Source organism: Xenopus laevis, chromosome 6S, assembly GCF_017654675.1.
Source record: "Xenopus laevis strain J_2021 chromosome 6S, Xenopus_laevis_v10.1, whole genome shotgun sequence".
NCBI classification, from domain to species: domain Eukaryota; kingdom Metazoa; phylum Chordata; class Amphibia; order Anura; family Pipidae; genus Xenopus; species Xenopus laevis.
In genome coordinates, this window is record NC_054382.1 from 124,544,278 (window position 1) to 124,567,442 (window position 23,165).

General features: G+C 40.5%; 1 protein-coding gene across 1 annotated transcript; it reads right to left on the minus strand.

Moving 5' to 3' along the window:
- Positions 1-1,432: 1,432 nt before the first annotated feature.
- mrpl13.S (mitochondrial ribosomal protein L13 S homeolog) lies at positions 1,433-21,653 on the minus strand (the record flags this gene model as incomplete). Its single annotated transcript, NM_001095439.1, is given in 7 exon segments — positions 1,433-1,542; positions 12,406-12,527; positions 14,476-14,562; positions 17,983-18,043; positions 18,307-18,400; positions 19,842-19,965; positions 21,583-21,653. Coding segments are annotated over 7 exon segments (540 nt in total). The 3' UTR covers positions 1,433-1,517.
- Between the last annotated feature and the right edge of the window lie 1,512 nt (positions 21,654-23,165).

The window sequence follows — 23,165 nt, forward strand, 5'->3', positions numbered from 1 at the left end:
CTGGATAATTAGTGACGAGCCCTAAGCTTAGCTTCTCAACAGCCAATCAGAGCCCACTGAGCATGTGAGTGTCACAGACACTTTCCAAGATGGTGACCCCCTGTGACAAGTTTGAAGTCCTGGATCATTGCTGCTATTGACAAGCTCAAACTTTAGCCTCGTGCAATAAGTTCAGTATATAAAATATTAAATTTCTAGCCATATTCATTTTTAGGGTTTAGTTCTCCTTTAAAGGGGTTGTTCACCTTTGAGTCAACTTTTAGTATGATGTATAAAGTGATATCCAGAGACAATTTCTTTTCATTTTTTAGAATTTGTTGTTTTTGAGTTATTTAGCTTTTTGTTCAGCAGCTTTTCAGCTTGCAGTTTCAGAAATCGGTTTGCTAGGGTTCAAATTCCCCTAGCAACCATGCATTACTCTGAATAAGAGACTGGAATATGAATAGGAGAGGCCTGAATAGAAAGATGAGTAATAAAAAGCAGCAACAACAATACATTTGTAGCCTTACAGACCATTTGTTTTGTTTTTTTGATGGCGTCAGTGACCCCCATTTGAAAGCAAGAGTCAGAAGAAGGCAGCAAATAATTTAAAAACTAAAAATGAAGGTCAATTGAATCACCCATTCATGGACATACTAAAAGTTAAATTAAAGGTTAACCAATCCCTTAACTAGGACGTGTGGGCTTCTTGTTGTGCAAATGTTCTGTGATTTAAAAGTGAATGATGAATATGGAGAAATCGAGGGCTAAAGAAGGGATTACGAATGTAAACGTGTCCATTGAACACTTAAACGCGTAAGGCTTGAGATGAATGTTTGAATAAATATTGTTCTACTTTTTAACCAATAATTTTGGTCTGATCTACATGTGGTTTCCAGTGTGCCCTAAACCTTCCATTTTTCTTTGCACGGATTGTCTGCTCCCCTGAGCTGAGGGTCTGGGGAGAATCCTTCTGCCCGGCCAAACTGAATCCTAATTTGCATATTCAAATTAGGGGTGGGGAGGGAAATTGCGTGACTTTTTAATCACAAAACAAGGAAGTAACAATTTTCTCACCCCTAATTTGCATATGCAAATTAGGGTTCGGATTCTGTATTCGGCCAAATCTTTCGCAAAGGATTTGGGGTTTCGGCTGAATCCAAAATAGTGGATTCAGTGCATTCCTAATCTAAATCATGGCTTGAAACATCATTCAATGAGAGTTTGAGGGGCAAACAAAGCTCTGACCTGGAGTCAGCCCCACACTCGCTTCCTCTACTCCCCACCAGGGGGCCCTCTGCTCACAACTTACTCTGCCCCCCAGGAACTATACAGTTGGGCAATGAGTGGACTTTCAAGCCCAGAGTTACTGGCAGCATTCCCATTGGAATCAGTGGGAGGAACTGTATTTTTGCTATTCAGTAGGGTATGCAAAATTCAGATGAATGCTTTATTTGAATTATTAATCATTACATTTATTTCACTGTGTAAAAAAACGCCAAAAACGAAGCAAATATAAGTGCAAGAAATCCTCCCGATCATTTCCTGATGAAGTCTGGAGACCTGCAATAACAGGAGAGAAGAAAGGTTAGTCAGCTGCACAGGTAAATATACAACGGAACATTGCAAAGCCAGGTAGGGTTGCCACATGGCCGGTATTTTGCCGGCATGGCGGTTGATCCCAATCTTATTAATCGGGAAAACAGATAAATATATAGGAAGGTCAGTATTTCTTTCCAGAAAAGGTGGCAACCCTACTCACAGAAGAATTCCCATAGGGAGGAAGAACACCAGACACTTGGCTTTGCCTTTTAGAACATTTATTCCAGCAGAGTTGGCACAAGCTTTCGAGGTGCACCTGAGGAAGGGGTTGACCCCGAAAGCTTGTGCCAAATCTGCTGGAATAAATGTTCTAAAAAGCAAAGCCAAGTGTCTGGTGTTCTTCCTCCCTATGGGAATTCTTGTATGAGAAATTGGCTTGGAAGTAGCCTGAGGAGTTGAATGCACCCTATGGAAAGAAAGTAAGTGGTGTGCCGAAGAAAAATGTGTTTTGGTCTATGTTGAACCCTACTCACAGGTCATTTCATCTGTCCCTAGGGATGAACAGGCAGATACCATACATGGGGTCATAGAGCCGCATTTTGTTGTAGCCGTGGCTCCTCCTCATTTCCTAATCTGTTTATGTCCAGCACAATGGCGTATATGGTGCATCGGACAATTCGATTTTCAGATATTGGTCAGATCATGAGACTGCCCTACATGTACTAAAAAATAGTGTCAAGATTTATTCTATGCAATTTTAGGGTTATTTGTATGGCCCTGTGATGGTCAAAGGGATTACTAACAGATGGAATCTGCCTCATTCCAAAGCAATTATCTGCTACTTTTGAGGGATCAGCCAGATCATCAGAAAGTTCACAGAACTGGCCCAGGTATCTCGTGGCGTGTAGCCGGCATTTGACTCCGCTGAGACATGAACCCATGAGTCAGAGAGAAAGTATTTTAGTGCTGACAGATACCTGTTGGTGAAAATCACGGTCAGCCAATTTCTACATCTCATAAAACAAACACAATCATAGGAAGATCCCTGAGGCCCCTTGATCAGGTTTCCATAATAACAAGAGGTCATTTGCTGCAGCCCCGGGACAATGTTGTGACTGCCGCTATCCTTCCACTGACCTTGTTAAACACTCGGAATGGGGACAGAGGGTCACTGAGGTTACGGGACAGAAATATATCATTTTCTCACTCCTAAGACTCCCCACCCATCAATCTTTAGGGCAGGTTCTACAATATATGCAACTGTTTTGTACCATTGCAGATAAATCAGGGAGTTGGAAGGGAGGTCTATAGGATTTGTTCCTGCAAGATGATTGGTTCCGCTGGACTAGAATTATTATTTCTAAACTCCATTCACTAGATTTCAACTCTAAAAACTGGCCCATCCATAGCTCTCTGATTAACTAAACAAGTCACTAACCGCCCCTACATTTTTGTCTGTAAACACAATTTTTAATAATCATTATCAGTCATAAACTAAGGCCAGCAAATACCCAGATGTAATAACCAGCACACCTGTCTCTGGCCTGGATTCTTAGAGTCACAACTATATGGGCCTATGTTAAGGTTATCTGAACCAATGGCCATTGACCGTAAACAATTGTACACCCCTAATCTTACCCAAAATTACCTTCATATTGGGCTTCCAGGAATATCTAGGACTAGGGTTGCGACCCATCCAGATTTGACCAGGACACATTTGATTTCAGAACGGTCCAGATCAAAACTGCCTGCCCAGTTTTTAAAATTCCCTTTTGATTGACAAGGTGATCAGCAAATTGACAATTGCTACATCATAAACCTTTCCCACAACATTATCACCTCACCCGCTGACATCACAGTCACTCCCTATGATGTCAGCTCCTACCCCTGGTAGGACAGGAAAATGTGGCAACCCTATCCAGTACACCAAAGGCCTTTGCATTTCTCAAACTAACTTACATGGAGGCCCACTGATCTCGGCCAACATATGCTGAAGAGACGAACCAGCAATTTGCATATCTCCGTCTAGGATTCCTTTAGTGAGAGTTAAAGCCTCTCAATCTTGGTATGTTAAGGCAGTTCTATGTGTGTAGCATGAGGCTTGTGAATATGTTCTGTTTTACGAAGACACCATATGTCTATTCTAGAGCATAGAGTAGCCAAGAATGGAAAATAACACAGCAGAAAACCAAACAAGCATTCCTTTCCATATAATAGGCAGAGCTGAGGGAACTGATCACTATAAGACTGGAAGGATATTCTAAGCCAGTGTTGTCCAACTTCTATGTTACAGAGGGCCAGCATTTTTCCAATCTACATTGTGGAGGGCCGATAACGGAAGCCAGTGTTAGCCACTCCCTGTTTTTAGACCACACCCACTTTAAACCACACCCATGTTACCGCAAGACCATGTCCACATTAATAGCACACCAAAAAACCAAATGGTTGGTGCTCACTGCAGGGATCAGGGCTGGAACTAGGGGTAGGCAGAGTAGGCGGCAGTATAGGGCGCCATCATTGAGGGGCGCACTTTTTTCAAGCGGTTATTTAAAAATTTGTTTCAGTAATCATGGTCACCCAGTTGGGTGGAATCCATCTATTTCACCTTCCCCCTCTTGCCAGCAAGTAATAGCTCCTTCTGTGCGGATGACAGAGAGAGGCAGAGAGCTGGGGGGCTGCTTGGTGTGACTCTCGCTGCTCTCAGCCTTGCACAGTTGCACTGAACTGAAGACTTTCTTTCTATGACTGTAAAGTGTGAAGCTTCCTGCTGGCACAGCCACGTACAGATTTGGGGCCCATATGTTTGCTGGTGCTGTTGCTGCTGGGCGCTGTCACAGGTAACTAAATACTGGGGGCAATATGATGTGATCAGATTTATTTTTGGCTGCTGCTGACACAGGTAAAGAATGGGGCAATATGATGGCTGCAGGAGGGCTGTATGATGGATGGCTGCTGAACTTGCACAGGTACAGGGGGCAGTAATATAAATGAAAAAGTGTTGTACATTTTCTTGCTCTCTTTATTTAAAAACCATCATGGTAAGGAGGGAAATGGTAATGCAGGACAGGGGGCACTGATTGAAGCTCTTGCCTAGGGAGCCAAACTACCTTGTGCCTGTCCTGGCAAGGATGTCACTCATATGTGAAAAAAGTTAAGTCATATTAAGACATACCCATAAATCCATATGCCTCCTCCTCCCCTGTGTATAATACAGTACCCCAGCATATGACTAAACACCTTAGGGGCCACTAACAATAATTTTCAAATGCTAACAAACCCCCAGAACAAATACCAAAGTATGAGACACACATAGGAGCATATGGAAGGCAGAACAGAGCAGGAGACAGGAATCAGGAGCAGTCTGATATGTACTACATACAGTGACACAGTGCTGGGGCTCCATTAGCATTTTGTATAAAGTGTGAACAGGTGAACAATGTGGGCAGTTTCAGTCTGGGTCTCAGGTGTGAACAGTTTAGTCTTTAGGGGAGTGAACAATAGAGGTGTCACAAGTGTGAACAATACAGGGGGATCACAGGTGTGAACAATACAGGGGATTAGTCTGAATTTAAAGGTTTAGACAATGCAGGGACCAGTTAATCTCTGCAGTGATACCTTTTAAAGTTTACATATGGTAAACAGACACAGCAGGCGGACTTTGATGTGGAGGGCCACATGAGGGGGGGTCGCGGGCCGCATGCAGCCCGCGGGCCGCCAGTTGGACAGCCCTGTTCTAAGATAATGAAGTCATTTGTTACTGGTGCTAAATGAGAAGCTAAAGTATTTGATCTCAATTAGGGATGGGCACGTTTTTTCGCCTTGTTTCGCCGAAAAAATGACGTCCATAGACTTGTATGGTGTCGTGCGTCAAAAAAAAAAAAAAAAAGACAACAAAGACTTTACAATAGACTTTAATGGGCGTCTGCGACATTTCACCACCGGCGAATTTTTGGCGAAAAGCAACGGGTCAAATTCGCCCATCCCTAATTCCAATGAAAATTACTAATAGAACTCAGCTCCTTGTATTCTACCAATATTGTATAGATTATATAAATTCTACCCCTACTGTAATCTCCCTCGTAGGTACTTTCCTAGACAGGACAGACCCAGGGTTAAGGTGGCCATAGATGTTAAGATTTTTTTTTTCCGTTGTGAATTATTGCGAGGTTAGTGGACATCTGAATGATCGTGCATCATCATCATCATCATTTATTTATATAGCGCTGACAAGATACGCAGTGCTTTACCTCAGTTATAACAAACAGTGAATAAATGGTGGATAACAGACAAGGGTTACAGAGTAGCACTAGGATTAGAGGGCCCTACAAATTAGAGTTTACAAACTAAAGGATAGGGTGAATCGAATGACCTTTCTTCCAACATCCGTCAGAAAATCGGTATGTAAGGTTAGATAATTTTCATCGATCACAGTGAAATCTATCTATTGTCCAATTGTTTGCAGAGTCCCTTCAAACGGTCTTTTTAGTTGATGGACAAATCGTACATTTAAATGATCGTTTCAGGATAAGCTTGGTCTTACGATAGTGAAAATAACTTTAAAAAGTCATGCCGTCTATGGTCACCCTTAGAGATGGTGTCACAGGCCTGGACTGGGAGTCAAAATAGGCCCCGTCATTCCAAGTACACAGAGGCCCAAACAGCCCCCCAACAGCCCACTATATGGTAACTTTCTATGGAGCTGTATAGCAGCCCCTCTCGCATTTGCCAGAACCTACAGCAGGGATCCCCAACCTTTTGGACCCAGCTACTGCTTTGAGGCCACTGGGAGCAACATCCAAGGGGTTGGAGAGCAACATGTTGCTCATGAGCTACTGGTTGGGGATCACTGACCTACAGATTGCCAGTCCGGGACTGGATGGTGTAGAACAGTAGCCCTGCTTATATTATGTGGGACAATCTGATTCTGTGACCCACCACCTCTTAAGCTCCAGCTCAATGCAAGGATGCAAACTCAGCTAGAGTTGGAGGGGAAAAAAAGCTCATCCATGATATCAATGTAATTTCTTTTTTACTGTATATTTATTGTTGGTGTCAAAGAGCCCCCTGGGGCTAAGGAAATGCCTTTTCTATCCAGAGCCAAAAAAAAACCATGTGCAGGAGCCATTCTAGCTGTTCCACCAATAGACTGTAGGAAACTGCATGTTTGCTAATATCAGTCGTCACCAGAATCCTGACCTTATATCTTGGGTTAGGGCTTGTAAAGCAAACCAGCTGGAACAGAACACCCTGTAATTTGCAGCAATAAAGCGGTTTAGATAAGACATCTGAGTTTGAAATGAAGGATCATTAAGGGCTCTTGGGAATGTTTTGCAAATGACAGCAGGCGCCGATACCTACAAAAGCTTCTCATCCATTTACTGAGTTTTATTGGTAAGTGGGTACAGGGGCAGATGGTATATTTGACTGCAGGCTTATTAGCCAATTAACTAGATCTATAAATAACAGACAGTATTTTGTACAATTGACCTTTTGAAAGCTTTAGAGGAACTTAAAAACATTACCCAGGAATGCAAAATGGCTTCTCAGGTTGCATCATGAACATATTCACATTTCTGGCACAGCCTTTAATTAGGCGGTCCTTAATAATAGCATCAAAGGTCCCAGTTCAAACTTTAAATTGAACAACATGTTCTTTATGGAGAGAATAGCCATATTTCTTATGCAAAAAAAACCCCCCTGCTTGCTCTCTGCAAGAGTCGCAGGTTGAAGATGTGGGATGAGGTCAATGTTCCCTTTAATTTCTTCTTGGCCATGTGTGCAAAACATTTCTTTTGCGCACACTTTTCGGGATTGTGTGTGTGCTTTTAGAAAACTGGTGTACGCACATCAAAATAATGTGTTTTCACACAAAATTCTTTATCCGCACCACAATTTATTGTGTGCACTGGCCTCAAAAAAGGGAACAGTGAACGATGTCCCTTTCAGTGGTGGAATTAGAGCTATTTTGGATTTCATCCTGCTCCAATGAATACTGTAGTGAAGGAAAGCATCAGACTGGCCCACCAGGAAAACTCCATCTGAGCCCAGGTGTTCATGGACCCTGCTTGTGACCCCGCTATTTTGCTTTGTGTGCCTATCCCATAGTCATTTCCTAAAGAGGAGAAATGAAGGGAAGGATTCATGATAGTAGGAAAATAAAGAATATAAGTGAAGTGAGGAGGAGACATAGACTGATGAGCTGGCTGATGGTCTATGGCAGGAGTGCCCATCATTTACTAATGCGGGGTCTACTTTTAGTGATGTTGCCCCATTATGATCTACATCCATAAAAGCAATGTTAGAATTCTGCTCCATGAAAAGTATTACTTAAATATTTCAACTCAACACGATGAGAAAATGTAGCTGTTTGTGGACAGTGTCTTGAGATCTAATGATAACCATCTAAAGGTCTACTGGTAGATCCCAACCTACTTTATGAACATTCCTGGTCTATAGTTTTCAGGAGTGTCCCAGACACCCAAGTCCAACAGTGATTAAGGAGCAGATTCCACAAGAGAATATTGAATACAGTAGATAAGTACTGTAGAAGTGTAGAATCATAGTTTCACAGACTGGGAATTAACGAAACATCTTCCTATCTAACTCTTATATTTATAATTAGAAACCAACAACCTCTGTCGATCATTCCTACCTCACTAATCTGGTCATGGTGTGACTTGCTTTAGCACCCGCCACTTGCCCTTTACTGATCTACTTAGGAGAGCCTGTCCATAAGCACTGCTTTTAGAATGTTAGCTGTTAGGCTCAGTATACAGCAGATCCTATGAGCTGTGTGCACCACAAGGGTGAAATGACCCACAGAAGTTCCATTGTGTGGTTCTTATAATATATATTAAAACATACCAACCCACCTAAGCATCAGCCCAAGTAAAGGTTAATAAGGAATAATGCTTTGGTTGCTTGGTTGTCCCCAATGGCTATATAATTAATAATAATAATAATCTTTTGGCAAAGAAGTGCACCATGTTTTTATTTATTTCACTGGAGGTAGTAACTACTGTAGGGGTGGAAGGGTCCCCTATTAAATTCAAGTAGTTGCAGTCACTTCAAAGCATTCTTTTATCGTTAGTTAAGACTCCTAAACAAACAGAGTTTTTTTTTAAAAAAAGCAAAGGGGCGACTTCCATTGATGGCTTTAAAAGGAGGCATTAGGGGCAACGCATTTAGATGTTAACTCTAGCGTAGGGCCTTAAAGTACCAGGACAAATGGAGATTGTGGTGAATCAGAGGGAACAATATAAGGAGACTGACTGAAGGAACACATTTCAGACAAGAAAGCTTTGGCAAGAAAGCACAAAGGCTTTGAGTAAAAAACGGGAAATAAAACGTATAGGCAACATTTCTTGCATTAATTGCACAATGTCATTCCTGCTTGCACAGGGCTGGAGGTTCACATGTTGGAAACCTTTCACACGCGGGCTTTGAGGATTGACTCGAGGCAAGTTTAATTCCTCGGAGATGATTAGTTCTAAGCCAGCACATAACACGCCAGGCAGACATGAAAGTCACGGGCTTAGCCCAGACACACACAGGAGCAGATTTATTATCCACATCCCAGTTCTCAGCAAAAGCCAAAGTCTGCATTACTTTCCCTGCCACCTACATTGCCATTCACAGGATTCTTCCTGGGGTGAACTAAAATATTCCACTTCTCCTAGTTAGTGATATGGAACCTACTAGATTCTAAGTGCAACTGTATATCCCTGCAGGTCTTCTCGACTCAATATCTCTATACCATTTCTCATCATTGTGCTATGGTGGAATTTGTACAGCAAGAAACTGTCTAAAATTTAAAATAATCATTTTGAATGGAGAAAAAAACTGTTTAATTTGTATATACAATGTTATGCTTGCCGTAGCAATGTACATATACCCTCACTCCCTATTAGTCCTGTCGATGCTTTCAAGGTACAACAACCCCCTCTGATCTCTGCTGTTTACTTTCTGGGTGCCACTTGCCTGGCCTGCCTTTTCTCTTCTTCCAGGGTGAGCTGAAAATTCAGTTTGAGCCACCGAATGGCAGGTTCCATCTCTACATTACCAGGATAAAAGTCAAGCCAGCACATTTGTCTTTAAGGGGTTCAAACGCCCCAAGGCAATTGTTGTGGGAAGAAAAGAGGCCCACCATAAAGCAAGATGGCAGCGGTAAGCCATTAAATTAATGTTATACAATATGCCAAAAAGGGAGCAAGGAGTTTAATTAATTGAAGAGGCATACAGTATGTTGGATCTTTTCACCATGTATGCAGATGTTTTTAGAACATTAACAGTGTGTTTAAAAAAAGTGAATAAAGCTCAAAATCCTAATAGCTTTTTTTAATTCTCTATTGGATTAAGGCTAGAGGACTGGGCAACTCCATAACGCCAATCTTGTTGGTGTGAAACCAAGATGTTGCTGGTTTACTGGTGTGTTTGAGGGTCGTTGTCTTGTTGAAACCCCCATTTCAAGGGCATTTCCTCTTCAGCATAAGGCAACATGACCTCCAAGTATTTTGATGTATTGAAACTGATCCATGATATGAGATAAATAGTAGGGATGCACCGAATCCACTATTTGGATTCAGCCGAACCCCCAAATCTTTTGAGAAAGATTCAGCCGAATACAGAACTGAATCCGAATCCTAATTTGCATATACAAATTTGTGGTGGGAAGTGGAAAACATTTTTTACTTCCTTGTTTTGTGGCAAAAAGTCACGTGATTTCCCTCCCGGCCCCTAATTTGCATGTGCAAATTAGGATTTGGATTCGGTTCGGCCAGGCCGAATTCGAATCCTGCTGAAAAAGGCTGAATCCCTAACCGAATCCTGGATTCGGTGTATCCCTAATAAATAGGCCCAACACCAGAGTATGAGAAACATCCCCATATCATGATGCTTGTGCAACCGACTTCACTCTGTACTGTGACTCAAATTCAGTGTTTGGGAGTCGTCTGACAAACTGTCTGTGGCCCCTAAAAAGAACAATCTTGCTTTCATCAGTCCACAAAATGTTGCCCCATTTCTCCTTAGGCCAGTCAGTGTGTTCTTTGGAAAATTGTAAGCTCTTCAGCACATCTTTTTTTCAACAATGAGACTTTGCGGGGGCTTCTTTCCGATAGCTTGGCTTCACATAGTCGCCTTCTAATTATAACAGTATCACAGGTAACTTTACTCCTTCTTTCATCATCCTGGAGCTGATCATTGGCCGAGTCTTCTATCTATTGAATGGGAGCTTTACATTTTCTTTCACATCTTTCAGGTTTTGGTGCCATTTGAAAGCATTTGAGACCATTTTAGCTGAGCAGCCTATAAATTTTCTGCAATCCTATGTTTTCCCCTCTCCAATCAACTTTTTAATCTAAGTCCGTTGTTATGAACAATGTCTGGAATGAGCCATTTGACTCAGATTCTCAGAGAGAAATACACTATAACCAGCAGCACAACATTTGTTCCTTCCTTCCCCAAAGAGATACTGACATCAGAAACTATTTTTTTTTATATCTATTATAACATTGTCTTTGAATGCTATTTATAATTTTGACATAAAATTATTTGCCTGATGCTTTCACATTACCTTTCCTACTACCCTGTTACTCTATGAGGGGGCTGACATATTTGTGCAGCAGGACTCCATTAGCATTAGAAACTCTGACAGGTTGAGAAGGGACAGTCAGGTTGGCAAAACTGTCAGATTTAGGAACTTCAAGTGACATTTACTTACAAAAGCAGAACTAACAGTGAAAAATTATCAACACGACCTATAGGTAACTTTTAATGCAGATTCATATTTTTTAGTGTCAGTATCACTTTAAATAAGGGCCAGAATTGAGTCCTGTTTTGTCAAAGAATGAATACGCTCACTAATTGGACTCCACACTGCTATTTGGATCAAGTTATTATTATTTGGAAGACTGCTATTATTTTAAAGAAGCCCCAATTAATAATTCAATGACAGAGAATCAGTAGCATTTCGGGCTAATATTTTTCTGTAAATAATGGGCCCCAAAAAGTATTTTTTGCCACAGGCCTTGATCTTACTGTAGACTACAGTAAATGGCTGATGTACTAGGGAACTAAAGGAGATACAGGGCTGCTGAACACAAGTAGCAGAAGACCCTATGCTCTAAAAATGTAATTACATTCTGTGAGAGGGTTGGGTTATAGGGCATGTACATTTTCTTTATATACAGTATAAAGAAAATAATTAGAACAAGTGGTAATATGCACAGAGGGTTTCAAGAGCTCATCATCATAACTATACAAAACAGACCAGCCATTCCCCCATACATATAAGACTAGGAAACGTTCGCTCTTTGACTGGGGGACTCAATGCCTTGTTGGAGTGTCCAAAGATAGTTCCCCTCTGATCAAAGTGTGGCACTCTAGATAATAAACCCGTCAGATATTGTCTCCCATTGTGTGTGGGAGATCATTAAAGAATTGAGATCATTAAAGAATTGAAAGCTACATGGGTCAAGTATCTGGAATACTTAATATCAGTGTAATCCAGCCATCTGTATGAGTTTCCAAACAAACAGGAGGAAGCGGAGACTCTGTTGGAACTCCTGCAGGTGCTTCAAAGATCCAACTGGAGGAATGCTCAGAAGCCAAACTCAAAACCCATCCCACATGCTTCGCTACGGAGCTGGAGGCTGTGTTTGGCCTGCAGGCCAACTTACTAGATCCTAAGGGTACCTACCTGTGTTGGTAATCACTTAACTTAAAACACAAGTGACCACTTCTTCTATAGTTTACACCAACATAAGATTAAAAATGACCATTCAAGTTTGAAGCACAAACTGCAAGGCTCCAAAGCATTCAGCCTTACATTGAAAAGTTTACAGTAGAAGAGAGAAAAAAAAAAAAAAAAAAAAAAAAACTTACGGAATCCAGAGCTTTGGGAAAGCCTCAATTTCTTCTGGTGAATATTCATCCAGCTTCTTAGGCACCTTCCTTGGTTGTGGAATCTCTGCAAAAATATTCTTCATGATTTCTTCTGGAACGTCCTGAAACAGAAAAATTGTCAAGTAATGTGTATTGATCTGTAAATATCAAAAGGTAAGGGCTATAAATGGTGTAATAAAACATTTAATGTGTTATTCACAATATTAGTGCAACAGGTTGAATATACACACACACCAGCTATTACAATTTTCCTTTAAAGGAGAACTAAAGCCTAAAAATGAATATGGTTAAAATAGATTTATGCTATGTGTATTCATACACAGACACGACTTTGTTGTTCCATGTTCCATGGTTGCTAAACAAGCTTGGTGCTATTGCGTTATATAAGGTCACCTCATCTATTTTCTGGCCACTTAATAACGAGAGAATATTTTCTTTATGAAAACGTCCCCCCCGGGACTTCTCCTGCTTTTATCTTTAGAACAGCAGCCAAGATCAGAGGGAAAGCTGAGAGAAATGGCTGCAGGTTGTTACTACAATTATCTGAGAGTTCTCTAGTGGGAAAGAATGCAACAGACTTTTCTAAGAGAAACAAAGGACTATAATTAAAGGGCAACTTTGCAAAAATGAACATTTTGTATGAGCTTCAGCATACTGAAATAAGAAACTTTGTGAATACAAACAATTAAATATTCTGTACCGTTTCTGAAATAATCAAGTTTATCTTCACTATTCCTCTCTCAGCATCTGTTTCTCTTCATTCTCTCTTCATGCAGCAGTTGGGTGTCAGATATTCATTGACAGTTAGATCCAATATATCTTATAGGGGGGCTCCTTTCTTAGCAGGTGAATTAGAGCTCACTCAAATAACGGATTCCAGTACAAACAAAATAACTGCCTTTTGCACAAATCCTGCATGTAGAGAGACATGATGTCTGGTGATTTTAATAGAGTGAGCTCTAATACATCTTCAGATCAGATTTTCATGATGTTTTATCCGATTTTCCCGTTTTTTTTTTTTGGAATTTTCACCCGAAAGCTTCGGGGTATTGCACGAAACCCAGCGCACATCAAAAAATCATTGGGACTTCTGCCATTGACTTATATGCAACCTCGACTGGTCTAAGATGCAGGGTTTTCAGATTTGGACTTTTCCATCTTCTGAACCAATTTCTAAGACCCGAACCCGCAGCCCGCAACCTGAACCGCAACCGGCATATTTGACCGACTTTGATCCGCTACCTGACCAGCAAATGCCTTATCTACAACCCGACCCGCAACCTGCCGACTACCATCGAACAGGAAGTGATGTTGCTGCAAACCGGAAGTGACTTAATCAAAAGTGGGCGGGGCAGAAACAAGTTTTGTAAAACTTTAAAAGGAGTAAAATATAGACAATATTACATAAGATAAGAAATTTAGATGAGACCCGCAACCCGACCCGCAGACCCCCGCACCTGAAAATCCTCCCCTCATTCCGCAGGGTGCCCACTTTTTTTGCACTGCAGGACTCTACCTCGGGGTTTAACAAATTCTGGAAATTTCGTCATTTTTTTTAAAAGTCCGATTTCGTAACAAAAAGAAACAAGAATTTGTCGTGATTTTTGCGTTCGTAGTTTAATAACCCCCTTATTGTATGGTCAGTTTACCCTAGAGCTACTTAATTTCTGACTGTCAGAAAAAAACTGATGAGTCAAAAGTCTGGGATTATAAATCTAAAACTGCTAATATCTTAGGCACCATTAAATATAGAAAATTATCTTAAAATGCAATTGCCTAGAAAGTATATTTATTTTAGTGTCTCTCAACAATATGGCCCTCACCCTGCAGAGTAATCAGCTTTCTACTTCGTAACAGTTGTACAGCACTCGAATAACTGATATAGAATGGTGGGATTGGTTTGCCTGCAGCACAACATTTTACATTCTTTTACCCACCATATAAGGAATGTTCTAACACAACCAACACAGGATAAGTTTACCATTAGGAGTCAGGAGGTTTCTATAATTGCAGCTCTAGGCTATTCATGAACAGAATAAGGAGACTTACATCTTCTGGGAAGAGGTGCAATCTCTGCATCATTGTCCTTCTGAGAAGATTTTTAGGTAACATTCCATATACAGTAAGTTTCATGATCTACAAAACACAAAAAGTCAATCAAAATGCAATAAACGGATGAGAATGGAGCAGAAGTGTAACTGATTTTAGGTGACTGCAGTGAAAGCTTGGATTTAAGGACCATTAACACCACAAAACAAGAGTATTTGGTATACATTCATGGTAGTATGGGACCGGTTATCCAGAATGCTCAGGACCTGGGGTTTTCCAGATAACGGATCTTTCCATAATTTGGATCTTCATACCTTAACACTACTACAAAATCATGTGAACATTAAATAAACCCAATAGGCTGGTTTTTCTTCCAATAAGGATTAATTATATCTTAGTTGGGATCAACTACAAGCTGCTGTTTTATTATTACACAGAAAAAGGAAATCATTTTTAAAAAATTTGGATTATTTCATTATAAATAGAGTCTATGGTAGACGGCTATTGCGTCCAAGCTTTCTGGATAACGGGTTTCCAGATGATGGATCCCAAGGCCCAATAAAAATATAGGGCCTTGGGGTTTTATATTGTAATTGAAGTCCTGGGTGACTAGTACCCTTATATTTTACAATGGGGGGGACAGGACTTCCTATAGAAAGAGAATAATAATGTATTGGATCTACTGTATTTGGAACTTTTTTGCGAGGATATCATTATTATTTTGGTTTTAAGACTTTGTTAATAGCTGAATACACTGTGTTTTAATTAATCAAACACAAAGTGATATAATCAGTGTTTCCTCTTTGCAATAAAACATACAGTATTTTTCACCAACAGGCTTAAAAGGATCAAATTATAAAACATCTAAGTGTTGTATTCTACTGCCATCTAGTGTTCAGACTTAGTCACATATGTGGTGTTCTTATACAGCACATTCCACAATTTTCTATATTAGAGGAAGCTATATCCCTTAAAGGAACAGTAACACCAAAAATAAAATTGCTTTAAAGTAATTTGAATATCATGTACTGTTTCCATGCAGTGGTAAAAGTAATGGTTTTGCTTGATAAAAATCTACTATATCTACTATATTATATAAACAAGCTGCTGTGTAGCCATGGGGGCAGCTTGTTTCTATAAACCATAGTAGTACTTATCTGTTATCTACTGTGTATCCTGTGCTTGAATAACTGCCCCATGGCTACACAGCAGCTTGTTTATATAAACTATAGTAGTACTTATCTTTTATCTACTGTGTATCCTGTGCTTGAATGGCTGCCCCCATGGCTACACAGCAGCTTGTTTACATAAACTATAGTAGTACTTATCTGTTATCTACTGTGTATCCTGTGCTTGAATGGTTGCCCCATGGCTACACAGCAGCTTGTTTCTATAAACTATAGTAGTACTTATCTGTTACCTACTGTGTATCCTGTGCTTGAATGGCTGCCCCATGGCTACACAGCAGCTTGTTTCTATAAACTATAGTAGTACTTATCTGTTATCTACTGTGTATCCTGTGCTTGAATGGCTGCCCCCATGACTGCACAGCAGCTTGTTTATATAAACTATAGTAGTACTTATCTGTTATCTACTGTGTATCCTGTGCTTGAATGGCTGCCCCCGTGGCTACACAGCAGCTTGTTTATATAAACTATAGTAGTACTTATCTGTTATCTACTGTGTATCCTGTGCTTGAATGGCTGCCCCCATGGCTACACAGCAGCCTGTTTATATAAACTAGATCTACCTACTGAGACCTGAAGCACAGCTACACTAGGTGCTGACTGGCTACAAACATGTTTGACCCTTCTTATAGCGAGTCCAACCCAATAAACAAACATGTCGAACACACACACAACTGCTCATTTATTTTAATGGGGTGAGTGGTGTTTCCTTTGCCTGTGAATGAAATGTTTGTGTGCAACGGGCAGAGTAGCGGCAGGTGGATTCTTAACTGTCAGGTACTAATCAAGCATTTCCCCCTTGGGGTATAAAAAGTTATTAACATTACAAGGAGATTTCTGGAAGTCCTGAATTATACCTGTGGGGAAGGTTACTTTCCATTATAACATTCTTAAATGAAGTGTGCGAGTCAGTTAGCAGTGGGACAGTCAGCCTTTGGATCAGGTACATTTCATTTAACATCTATGGGGGTTTGAGGGATCATAAATCTACACACCCGAGATTTATCTGTATAGAGCGATCATAAAGCTTCATATCCTGTAAGTAAAAGCCCAGTGCGGGCCGAGCTGAAGATCCAATTGTATCAACCATCCGTCTGATACCAACGGTATTACATGATAGCACATTTTTTCTTTTTGCAGATATAAAGAAGCGCAGGAGCGCACCGCCACTCTATATCCTAAAATGCTTTCTGTCTTCATTGGGAGAGTGCACGCAGGAGCCTTTGTTCTTCTGAAGCGCAGCCATTCGACAATGACTCGAGTATAAGCCAAGGTAGACTTTTTCAGTACATTTTGGGTGCTGAAAAACTCGGTTTATACTCGAGTATATACGGTATATCCGAGTTGGGATCAAGTACAAGCTACTGTTTTATTATTACAGAGAAAAAGGAAATTGTTTAGAAATTTCAATTATTTCATTGTAACGGATACTCGGGAGCTGGGGGTTTTTCTGGATAAGGGATCTTTCCGTAATTTGGATCTCCATACTTTTAGGGGGAAATTTATCAAAGTCCAAATTTATCTCAATATTTTCTGCTACAAACTGTGATCAAATCCGCTTGGGTTTTTTACACTTTTTTATTATTAAATCTTCCCGAAAACTTGCTTTGCGGGAAAAAAATCAGATTTTCAAATTTTTTTCGGATTTTATATGCAACCTTGACAGGTCTGAGATGCCGGATTTTCAGATTCAGACTTTTCCATTCTCAGGGTTTAATAAATTCCGGGCTTTTTACCCGAAAACCCAGAAAACTTCCGATTATTGCATGAAACCCAGCGCACCTCAAAAAATCATTGGGACTTCTCCCATTGACTTATATGCAACCTCAACAGGTCTGAAATGCTGGATTTTCAGATTCTGACTTTTTCATCCTCTGGGTTTAATAAATTCCGAAAAATTCTTGATTTTTTTTGTTTCACTAAAAATTTGGATTTTACACTAAAAAAAAACCCCACAGATTTTTCGGGTTTTTGGAGTTTAGTAAATAACCCCCTTAGTCTGCAAGAAAATTATTTAAACAATAATTAAACCCAACAGGATTGTAATGCTTCCAATTAGGATTTACTGTTTCTTAGTCGGGATCAAGTACAAGCTACTATTTTAATGCTTTGGAAAAAAATGAAATCATTAAAAAAAATTGAATTATTTGATTATAATGGAGTCTATGGGAGATGACTTTTCCATAATTCGGAGATTTCTGGATAATGGCATTCCATATAACAGATCCTATACCTGTATAATGAATATTTAGGCTTCTGAAGCAAACACACAGCTTGTACCAGTAAAGGGAAACAGTACAGTCTACACAGTAATACTCACGGCTGTTGGGTCCCTCTGGTGCAGCTGAGCTGCAGTTACTTGCCGAAATCCTCCCGCGTAACTGCAAAGAAAGCCCAACACTTGTAAGTGGAAAGGTTTTTGTTCTTGGAGATGGGCAGAAATCGAATTCTACAGGCTGCCCAATAATAGTGACAAACTACCAATCAAATGTAAGCACGTTTTGCTGAACAGTGAAAAACAAAAAGCTAACAGTAAATATATGGTCAAAGGGATCCAGACACCCCTTCTTATTAGTGGAATTGGCTGTTTAACCCATTACATGCTGGTTATGACAGAAGCTGCCTGTGCTCACAATACACTTACCCTGTGTGAGACGAGTAAACTTTCTCTTCCCATTTATTCCCGGAGAAAGCAATATGCCTGGTATTCACCACCACCACGTGGTCTCCACAGTCACCTGCACGACAAGGGTTAATAAAAAATGTAAGTATGTGGATGATGCATCGGATGCACCCGGCAACATATACGGCACAGGTACTGTACATACATTTTTAGTTATGATTCTTTTACAATAGGTTGGATTTGATGGATTAAAGGAGAAGGAAAGCTACCCAGACAGTATATAGCCAAAAGAATAACCACAATAGTGCAAGCTATAACACTATATTTATTCTGCAGAATGCTTTACCATACCTGAGTAAAAAGTTCTAGAAACTCTGTTTGTTTAGGATAGCAGCAGCCATATTAGCTTGGTGTGACATCACTTCCTGCCTGAGTCTCTCCCTGCTTACTCCTAGCTCTGGGTTCAGATTACAGCAGGGAGGGGTGAAAAGGGAGGGGGAGTGGAGCAAACTGAGCATGCTCAAGCCCTAGCCCTGGAGGTTTAAGCTGAAAACAGGAAGTCTGATACAGAAGCCCATGAGTACACAATAGAAGGAAAGAAATGTTGTGTTTCTTTTGACAGAGGACTCAGAGCAGCATTACTTTGAGGGTTTACTGGTGTATTTATATAGAACTTTCTGATAAAGCTTACTTAATGTTAGCCTTTCCTTCTCCTTTAAGGGCTGAACTCCACGGATGTCTTTCGCCGGATCGATTTCGAATTCAATCGAATTTAAGGGAGTTTAAAAAAAAAAAAAAACTCACCTGAAGACCCTTTTGTGGTGTTACTGCAGGCAACTTCCTGACTTTATAGTTACATGACAGCTGGAGAAGGGCTGAACTCCATGGGTGTTTTTCGTCAAATCGTCTCGCGGCGACAAAACGCAGGAGACAAGTCGGATGTAGTCGCAAAATATAATGGTACACATGACTTGGGGCAGCTGGGAAATTTACAAAATGTCTAGCCCCATGTCAGATTTCAAAATTGAATATAAAAAAATCTGTTTGCTCTTTTGAGAAATGGATTTCAGCGCAAAATTCTGCTGGAGCAGCTCTAATGTTTGTCATGTAAGCAATCTGGTTGCCAGGGTCCAAATTACCCTAGTAACCATGCACTGATTTGAATAAGAGACTGCAATATGAATAAGTAATGAGTAATAAAAAGTAGCTATACCAATACACTTGTAGCATTACAGAGCATTTGTTTCTAGATGGGGTCAGTGACCCCATTTGAAAGATGTAAAGGGTCAGAATAAGAAGGCAAATAATTCATTAAAGAAAGTAAAAATGGGATTTTATTTTTTTTGCCTTTTACATTCCCTTTAAAATGCCACTCAGTTTGCCGTGGACAAGGCCCAAAAGGATGCAGACATATATTAGCAGAACAACAGTGAGCCCCCTCCAATTTCCTCCCTTTCAAATAATACAATCAATTTCAAACTCCTAAATGACATGATACTTTGCATTGAACATTCCCCATGCACTAAGTGAGAGAGATTCTCAGCAATGATACTTACTTAGCGCGTGGTACATCGGCTTGTGTTTCCCTTTCAGGTGCACAGCACACAGCGAGGCCACCTTCCCAGGAGGCTGCATTCTGGCATCAATCAGGTACCACATTCTGGCAAACGTAGCCCATTGCTTGGAGAAAAAGAACACTGTTAGCCAAGGGATTCAAAATAAATGGAGCCTATTATGTAGGACAACTAAAGAACCAATTACTATTGGCCAGGCCATAATATTCTTAATGCATAGGGATAGGTCACCACGCAGCAATCTGGGTAACAGCAGGGCTACACAGCAGCTTGTTTATACAAACTATAGTAGTACTTATCTGTTATCTACTGTGTATCCTGTGCTTGAATGGCTGCCCGATGGCTACACAGCAGCTTGTTAATATAAACTATAGTAGTACTTATCTGTTATTTACTGTGTATCCTGTGCTTGAATGGCTGCCCGATGGCTACACAGCAGCTTGTTAATATAAACTATAGTAGTACTTATCGGTTATCTACTGTGTATCCTGTGCTTGAATGGCTGCCCCCATGGCTACACAGCAGCTTGTTTATATAAACTATAGTAGTACTTATCGGTTATCTACTGTGTATCCTGTGCTTGAATGGCTGCCCCCATGGCTACACAGCAGCTTGTTTATATAAACTATAGTAGTACTTATCTGTTATTTACTGTGTATCCTGTGCTTGAATGGCTGCTCCCATGGCTACACAGCAACTTTTTTTAATATAAACTATAATAGAGTCTCTGAAGCAAACGTGCCAGTTTTACTAGTGCCAGGCAACAGGACATTATATTTTCATTACTTTAAAATGCTTTCATTTTTTGGCGTTACTGATCCTTTAAAGTAGTGGTTCACCTTTCAGCTAACTTTTAGTATGCTACAGTATGGCCTATTCTAAGCAACTTTTCAATTGGTCTTCATAACTTATTATTTCACATATTTTTTTTTTTTGATTATTTGCCTTCTTCTTATGACTCTTTCCAGTTCAAATAGGGGTCACTAAAACCAAATGTTCTGTAAAGCTACAAATGTATTGGTGTTACTGCTACTCGTCTTTCTAACAGGCCACTCCTATTCATATTCCAGTCCCTTTTTCAAATCATTGCATGGTTGAAAGGGTCATTTGGACCCTAGCGACCAGATGGCTGAAACTGCAAACTAGAGAGCTGCTGAATAAAAAGCTAAATAACTCAAAAACCACAAATAGTACAAAATGGAAACCAATTATAAATTGTCTCAGAATATCACTCTCTGCGTCATACTAAAAGTTAACTCAAAGGTGAACAACCCCTTTAAGTTACGTCCCATTCCTGGGAATATAGTAAAACAATGACCCCCAACTATTGCCTCATGCCCCCAACTCCTTGGATGTTGCTCCCAGTGGCCTAAAAACAGGGGATTATTTTTGAATTCCAGGCTTGGAAGCAAGTTTTGGTGCATAAAAATCTGCTGTACTGCCAAATAGGGTTAGGGGTTGTCTTGCCCATTAAGGGGAGGTATCCAATCTCTTGTAACCCCCCTCCCCCCTGTTGTTGGACTATAACTCCCTACATCCACCTGTGACTGTTGGGGGGCTGCAGTAGAGTATGGATTCAGGTTGGACATGTCTAGCTGTGTGTAAAAGTTCTTAGATCGTGTCTATATACACAATAATATGATATACAGACTTACAGCCCCTCTAAGCCTTGTGCCCTCCCCAATACTGTCCCACTGGAGAAGAGCAGCTCTGCGGCCTGTACCTGTGCGCTCCTGCTGTAACTCGCCATTTCCTGGGGGTCACAGTGACACCATGCACCTTCCTCCCCGTGCTGTCAGGCTGCAGGGACAAACTTCCCGATTGCAGCAGCATATACCCTCCGGCGGGAAACACTTCCCCCCACCCGCATTCCCCCCAACCAAAGCAAACCAATGCCGAAATTAATATTCAACGATTATCAGCGCCCATTGTCACTACATTAGCCATCGGCATTGAATCTGGAGGTTTTGTAGAACGGCTTCCCCAGCCTAAATCATCCTAGGAACCCTGTCCGCCACATTCGTTGTTTCCGCCCGGCGTGCGTACCAGAGGGCGGAAAAAGCGTTCCACAAGGCGGAAGTGGTGAATGCTCGCTGTGACCTTGGTAACCAGTTTGTTTACTATGATTATCTTCTGTCTGTGTGTATGTAACTGAGTTGTGAGGGCAGTAGATGAGTGGCCCAGGCATCCTCTGTACTTTCTAGGCTGCCCAGGGTTTAAATAGATTGCCTAACATTTGCCAGCTATACTTCATATACTTCTGTGATGTCTATTAACCTCACAATAACCCTCACTGGACACATTTTAGCTTTGTTTATCCATGCTCTTTTATTTTTTCCTACATGAGTGTGTCCTGTTTGGAGTGTTGTTTTGTTTAAGAGTGTGTTGTTATGTATAGGCCATACCTCCCGACATTTTGGAAACAAAAAGAGGGACAAAACAGAATTTTATGACCACGCCCATTTTTGTGGCCACTCCCTCTAATGGCCATGTTCATTTTACAAAATTTGGCAGGTTATGAAAGTTTGAACATATTTCGGTGTTTTCTTTTCAATTATCACAGTTTTGCTAATGAAGGTGAATTGCCCTTTAAGCTGTGAGTCTAACTTCTCCCAAGGGACCTGTTATCTTATATTGTTACAATTACTTATTTGCTTATCTTGAAATTGTTACAAAATTATTTTATAAGCAGCTGTGGCTGTTCTGGGCTCTCTGCTAAAAACCAATTAAGTGAGAAACTTTGTTTCTTTTTCTGGCTGTTCAGTGCAGAGAAAACGGGACTTTCCAGTACAAACGAGGGACTGCAGGTTGAGCTGTCAAAAGAGGGACTGTCCCTCTAAAAACGGGACAGTTGGGAGGTATAACTCGAAAATATGTCTGTTTTCTTGGGTCTTATTTTTAAAAATAATCAAACAGAACAAGTATCCACCAGCAACCCCCAAACCCTGATGAATAGGAGAGGGACTGAATAGAAAGATGAGTAATAAATAGTAGCAATAACAATACATGTGTAGCCTTACAGAGCATTTGTTTTTAGATGGGGTTAGGGACCCCCATTTGAAAGCGGAAAGGGTCAGAAGAAGAAGACAAAAAATAAAAACTATTCTTAAAAAGTTAGAAACTTTGTTTCTTTTTCTGGCTGTTCAGTGCAGAGAAAAACGGGACTTTCCAGTGCAAACGAGGGACTGCAGGTTGAGCTGTCAAAAGAGGGACAAAAAATAAAAACTATTCTTAAAAAGACCAATTGAAACGTTGCTTAGAATTAGCTATTTTATAACATAGTAAAAGTTAACCACCTCTTTCTCC